At 34.9% G+C, this 7097-nt stretch overlaps 1 protein-coding gene across 1 annotated transcript; it reads right to left on the bottom strand.

Annotated features, from left to right (window-relative positions):
- Positions 1-3180: 3180 nt before the first annotated feature.
- On the bottom strand, positions 3181-4483 carry LOC116182781 (protein extra-macrochaetae). Its single transcript, XM_031503324.1, has 2 exons — positions 4019-4483; positions 3181-3294 (listed from the first exon to the last, which is right to left on the bottom strand). Exons 1-2 carry the CDS (start codon positions 4391-4393, stop codon positions 3253-3255), a joined length of 417 nt encoding a protein of 138 aa, XP_031359184.1. The 5' UTR covers positions 4394-4483; the 3' UTR covers positions 3181-3252.
- Between the last annotated feature and the right edge of the window lie 2614 nt (positions 4484-7097).

Here is a 7097-nt window from a genome sequence, read left to right as displayed (position 1 = left end):
ATCAACTTTGTTATTTTAAATAGGGACCCCCTATTTTTTCTACATTTTCGGATTCTACGTCGAATTTGGAGTACAACGATAACCCATAGTTGACCCTTTGCTCCAAGGGCTTCGCCGATATTCAAGTTTTTGTGTCAAAAATTGAATTTGCAGGGATAACTTTAAAAATTTATTATTCGAAAACGGTGAGAGATATTGCAAAACAGTTTTCAATGCTTTATTAAGGAAAGATCGAATTTTCTTATGGTATGCGTAACCGTCTAAAAAAGTGAGACTACGTCACTTTTTCAAAGCTCTCATCTTTTAAACTTTTAAATATCCGTAACTCCATTTTTTCAAATGGCACCCCCCATTTTGTTCTTCACCCTTGTTTTCCTTTTTCCCAGACCTTTAATTTGATGCAAAATTTCAAAAGCTGCTTCAAACGGTTTCCGAGATATTCCATGTTTTAGGTACTTATTGTGGAAATTTGATAAAAAAATTAAATCGCTTGATGTTATTCTTTTGTTTTTATTATGATAATGTTTAAACGTCAAATTTTCGCTGCTTGAACTTATACTTCTCGTCAATAATGGCTCGTTTGGGTTACACTAATGAAGATTTTTTGAATTTAATATTAATACACGGTGAATGTAATCGAATAGCTGCCAGGAAAAGCAGCGAAAATTTGACGTTTAAACATTATCATAATAAAAACAAAAGAATAAGATCAAGTGATTTAATTTTTTTATCAACTTTCCACAAGAAGTAACTAAAACATGGAATATCTCGGAAACCGTTTGAAGCAGCTTTTGAAATTTTGCATCAAATTAAAGGTCTGGGAAAAAGGAAAACAAGGGTGAAGAACAAAATGGGGGTGCCATTTGAAAAAATGGAGTTACGGATGTTTAAAAGTTTAAAAGTTGAGAGCTTTGAAAAAGTGACGTAGTCTCACTTTTTTAGACGGTTACGCATACCATAAGAAAATTTGATCTTTCCTTAATAAAGCATTGAAAACTGTTTTGCAATATCTCTCACAGTTTTCGAATAATAAATTTTTAAAGTTACCCCTGCAAATTCAATTTTTGACACAAAAATTTGAATATCGGCGAAGCCCTTGGAGCAAAGGGTCAACTATGGGGTATCGTTGTACTCCAAATTCGACGTAGAATCCGAAAATGTAGAAAAAATAGGGGGTCCCTATTTAAAATAACAAAGTTGATGGCTACTTCCGGTATTTCCGGAAGTGGCGCCATTTTGAAAATATTTTAGTTCAATTCATCATGTGCCAAAACCTTTAAAGGACTTATCAGTTCAGCTCAATTTTCAAAGGTTTTCCATATCTTTCTAACTGACGCTCGTCAAGAATGACCCTGTATACTGATCGTAACTAATTACGGTACGTACCTAATAAGAGTTTCAAATTCAATTGCAACAGTGTGTTTGGTTTTAGTTCGAGCGATAACCACCAGATTTCGATTTGATTTCAAGCTATTTCGAACTGATTTTAAGTGATTTCAGTACTATCTAAGGACTTTTGTTGAAAAAGGCGAAGGCCCGTCTAATTATGTTATACAGAGATTTCCAAGTTACATTGAGTTTAAAGTTGAAATTGAAGGAATGCTTACAGATCAATGAAGCATAAGCTACTAGAGAACAAAATTACGTACAAACCCCGAAAATTAATCCATGAAGAGCTATTGAGCATCATCTGTCAAAAAAACAAAGTTTGTTCAACAAAAGTTACAACCCCGCGATTGAATATTGATACCTATATACCTAGTGCTCGTGCGAATTTTCTTAAAATCACAAAACTTTAAAGTGGGAATGAATTTTATGTGCCAGTTAGACTGTTACTTAGATTAAGCACAATCCATTACAAAAATGTGCAACAAAGGTTACAATTGACTTTAAAAATAAGAGCGAATTTCCTTGAAATCCTGACCAATTTGATCTTATGCGGAAATTGGAGAGTTGTATACAGATTAATTAAGCATAATCAATCAGAAAAACAAGAAATTTTGATGTGAACTAAAGTTGGAACTCTTACAATTGAATGGTAGGTACGTAGAAAGAAAATTTCAAATCGGGAATGAATCTTATTTTTTACGTGTCAATTGGAGGTTTACTTGTCGATCCATTAAACATCTTTTTATGTGCAACGCAAATAACAACCACCTGCAATTATGAATTGCTACATATTTCGGTAAAAAAAAACCAGGCAAAGAACAAATCACCAACTTAATATTTTCGCTGGCAATGAAATAATATGTAGATTGAATTCTTTTTCAGGGAAACCATAATGCAATTTTCATTTACTTGGACTTAATTACCCTGTAGAATCTTAGTTACAAGATTGTATTGGATCGTGATCAGAACCAATATTGAGGTTAATGGTAAATGCAATAATTTAGGAAAAATATCCTCCGCAGTTCTCTATAATTAGGTAGCATATTATATTTGCTTAGTGAAGAGTTAAAATTTATTTCACAACCAGAGATTAATAGTGAGCAAGGAGTTTCAATTTTAAAGATTTATTGAAAATTTTCATTCTGGAACACTTACCCCTTGTCCGATTTGCGAGTTCTCCACGTAATGCCAAATTAAAGAATCAATTGTATTAGAAATATTTTGTTTTTATTTCAAATCCTTTCTTTATATAATAAAATTTAACAAATTTAGTGGATTTACAGGTAACTATTTACAAATTTATACTTAAAAACAAAAATTTACAATTCTATGTCACAAACTGTAACTTCGGAGACCCATTGGGTCTATATATACATAAAGTCTGTACAAAAATGTGTCGAAATCAAAGAGGAGATCTTTAAAACTAAAATAGGATCGACACGGGATTTCTGTACACGTGTTAACTACTCTAAAAATCACAGAATAATAATAATCATAATATAGTCACAAACAAATACAAAAATCTGTGATCAGTGGGAAAAATTGAATTTTTTGAAGAACATTGTATACAATCTAACTAAAGAAGAGAAGAGTAACACCGCGTGATGAAAAAAACAATAAAATAAAATTCTATATAACGATTGCAACTTAAAAACAGGTACTTCACGAAATTCCAACTCACACAACAAATAAGTCCTCCAGCCCATTCACTCCCACATCACAAATTACATAAATTAGCGATATTTCAGTCGGACTCCTATAACTAAATGGGGCGAAGAAAGGTGTTAATTATCTCGAAATATGCCATCCTCGTCTTTGTGTAACTTTTGGAATGAATGACGCGATGACACAATTTGCTAGGTTCTAACACGAAACTGGTCGCCTCTCCGATAGCTTTTCTGGCGTCTGTAAGGATAAAAAATATGATTAAATTTCAATAGCGACTAATTGTAAAACGCGGAAAGGGGTTAGAGTGAATGGTAAAAATTTAAATGGAGCAGGTAGCCAATTACTATTCTAAAAAAGTTTCATAACAGCACATTTCACTGCACGTGTGCATCCGCTACGACAATTTCAAGTCACGGATTTTACATTTCAAAATGCCAATTTCTAAATTGTAGACACGCTCCGACGATTTAGGCCGAAAGTGAGGTAATTTCTAAAATGGAGCAATTGTGTGGGAAACCAGAAATTTACACGTGTTTTTTACCCGGGATTATTAATGTAAATAAAACACCCATATAAAAGTCGGAACTGTCACTCATCGTGAGGGTGATAAAATGAACATAAATTAATTGAAAGGCTGAAAGAGCACCCTTGCCCTAAGTAATACACACGTGTTTAACAGACTGCATTTTTATATAGGCGCAGCTGACCAACAACGTAATTAGTTTAATGGGAAACTGCCCGAAGCCGCATCTTGGATTTATGCATTGATCAAAATTCGAATAGTTTTGCAACTTTTGTTTCGCAACACAAACGCCGCGGGTTATTGTTGGAAATTAAAAAAAACTGGAACGTGCACGTGTTAAACAAAATCAACCAGGATGCGATGTTATGCAAAACTTAAAATGAGCTTTCACTGAGCCAAGGTCGCCAATTAACGCGTCCGTAATTAAACAATACTAACCGTGGCATTTTGTGTCACTGGTGCCTCACAGGGTCCAAGTATCGTGTTTGGGCTGCTCCTAACACCAAGTGGTTGCCTCGGACTCACTGCGCCCTGTGATTTTTTTTGGTTTAACACCGCGGCCGCATCAAAAGCATTGACTGCCGGATGGGTTTCGAGGGCGCTCTGAAGATCGCAAATGTAGTCGATGACGTGCTGTATCACTTCCAGTTTCGATAATTTCCTATTTTTTGGCATAAACGGCACAAGATCCTTTAATTTACTAAGATACATTTGGATTTCCTCGTTTTCGATATCCTTCCTAGTTTTGGACACTTTTCCCGTTGTCACACTCGAAACACCGGTCTCGCCGCACACCACACTAACTGCCTTCATCTTTTAAATTAAGGGAACTCACAAGAACACACGAAATTATTTCAGCGAAGCTGTCACACGCAAAACGTACAAGCAAATGTGAATACGAATTCCGTCGGCGTCCTTTTATAGATTTTCCAAGAGAAGGGAGACCAATGAGAGTTGGCGCCACATTAGTGGGCAAAACTCGCACCAATCTGAAACGAGGGAGCTTTCAGAGAGCTTTCAACCTCAAGTTTTCTCAACGTACCCAATCGTATAAGGAAATAATACTACTACCCTTCAACCTGTTCGATATTTTCAGATGATACTCATCAAATTAAACTATTTCCTTATAATTTTTGTTTGTTAAGCAAACCGGATGAACTGAATCTGAAAAACAACCGTCAGGGTCGTGCGTTTACTTTAGTTGAAAATTGTATTGTTTCTGGTTGAATAAGCGATTTGGATAAAGTGCACGCTTCACCTTTTTATTGCTTTTATTGCATATAAAGTTTTATGTCATTATAAAACGTAACTGCGTATTTTTTGTGCCACAATGACACCAAAGATTTACAACTTTCAAAATTCATAACTGTGCATTTAGTTGTGTTTAGTCATATACAATTTAAGTATCAAAATGATGCTGTGTATTTTCCAAAAGGTTGGTTTCGGATTTCTTTGCCGGTGGTAGGACATTAATCATAAGTCATAACCCACGCTTAATCATAATCTCAGCCTCCGATAATTTCATTTCAGTAGACACCCTGCCTTCTGTGAAGTTTATTTTGTGTTCTTCGATAGTGAAGATTGCTTCGCATTTCATTTTATTAGTGCTAGATAGTTTTTTTTTGTAAAACGTCCCGTTTATTCATATACCTACCTATACCTATTGCCTGAAACAATCACCCTTCAGGAAAAGAGGCGCCAACCTCGCAGATGACCGCAATTTTTAAAATTATACCTCTTTATCACCATAGTCCAAAACGTATTTTTATCTTTTACTGTATTTCTGTTCATCGATATACCACATAGGTACCTACTCATTTATAGGGAGTTTAATTTCATATATTCAGCTTTTCAGCAAAATTGCTAAAAAATCGCTTGAATCCGTACTTAATTCACCTCCCCTTTTCGTACCTACATCAAGTTCTTCAGCTACTTATACCTAATGTCAAAAAGTGATCATACCTTTCAGCGCTCAACGAAAAAAGGATGTGAAAAAATTCCAGAGCCCATATTGTGCTAAAACCACTGTTGAATATTTAAACAATGCTAAAACCTTATAACGCAAGGTGTAAAGCTCAGAGTTTAGATCAGTACCTACCTACCCTAAAGTGGAATAAAATTTTTTTAAAATTAACCTCTATGCGAGTTTAGTAATACATGAAATTATTGGATTTACAAATCGCTGTTAATTTTGATTATTTGCCGTTGGGTGACATGGAAGCTCAATTCTTTGGAGTAAAGAGCAGTGCCTGTCAGTGGCGTAGGTATTAAGGGCCAACAACGCCCTAAGTCCTAACAGATTTTGCGCCTCATATCAGACCAACTTTTACCATAATATAAATACATTGACAAAGCGTACTCTAACGTACAATTAATTACGTCATTTAGTTATTTACAATTACAACTATTTAAAGACTGTATAAAGAAATATCTTCTGTCAAAGGCCTTTTACACCTTGAGGAATTCTGTTTCGTCGGTAAAAGCGTTAAGTTTATAACTTCTTATGACCTGTGATATAATATAATCGTTTTTGTCTTGTGTTATAGTTATAGGAAAGTTAGGTTAAATGACAAGTGTAAATGCAGATACTGCGTAATGGCACACATTAAAAAAAAAAAATTAATGAACAAGAAATTTATGACAGTCTTGAAATGAATTGTGTTATAACAGTTAAAATATTATTTATCACTTAAATATACACAATTTATAACAGTGCGAACTATTTAATACTTCGGTGTTGAAATTGGAACTGACTGAAACACAATTCGAGTTGCTTATATACGCTCCTGTTTCTCGAACGTTTTTGAACACTTCCAAACGAGTATTAATTCTGGAATGTTTTCGAACAAAGCACGTCATATTTCCGGGAGAGAATGCGTCACATTATTACCACCGTAAATACAAACGGTTACATCCGCATTCGTTTCTTATCGCCGATGACTAATCTTTTATGGCGCCTCGATGTCTATTGGGATTTCTAAAATATTCGCTACTTAAATGTTTCCCCTTTTAAAACAAATGGAGAAAAATTCTTGTACTCACACTTCAGACAGTATAATATACTGTGTGTTCCAGGTTGAACGCACCATAGGGAAACAGAGTTAGTGTATTTTTTCGCGAAGCCTTTGATATGTATTTGAAGTTAGCGTTCAACGTACGTTATTGCGCTTGTCTGATGCTAAAAAGAGATAGGAGTAGTACGTTTAATGCTAATTTCAAAGGTCTCATGGATCCTTCGCGAAAAAGTACATTGACATTTTCCTATGTTGTGCGTTCTACCTAAGACACACTGTATAAATACGTATAGTTATACAGGGTTTCCGGGACGGAGCTATAAGAAAAATCTGAAAATTTCGGAATCAAAAAGGGAGAGATAACGGGTCACAAAAATTGCATTTTAGATAGCTTAGAACTTTCACACTAGGGAGTTTTGTTGGAGGGTAATAACCCCAAAATTTTTAAATTGCAACCCTAGTCCAGTTTCACCAGAAACGCATTCCCGATCTTACACCACCCG

The sequence above is a fragment of the Photinus pyralis genome, unplaced genomic scaffold, assembly GCF_008802855.1.
Source record: "Photinus pyralis isolate 1611_PpyrPB1 unplaced genomic scaffold, Ppyr1.3 Ppyr1.4_unclustered_Scaffold7550, whole genome shotgun sequence".
NCBI classification, from domain to species: domain Eukaryota; kingdom Metazoa; phylum Arthropoda; class Insecta; order Coleoptera; family Lampyridae; genus Photinus; species Photinus pyralis.
Note: the sequence above shows the minus strand (reverse complement) of the source record. Positions and strands in the feature narration are given on the sequence as shown.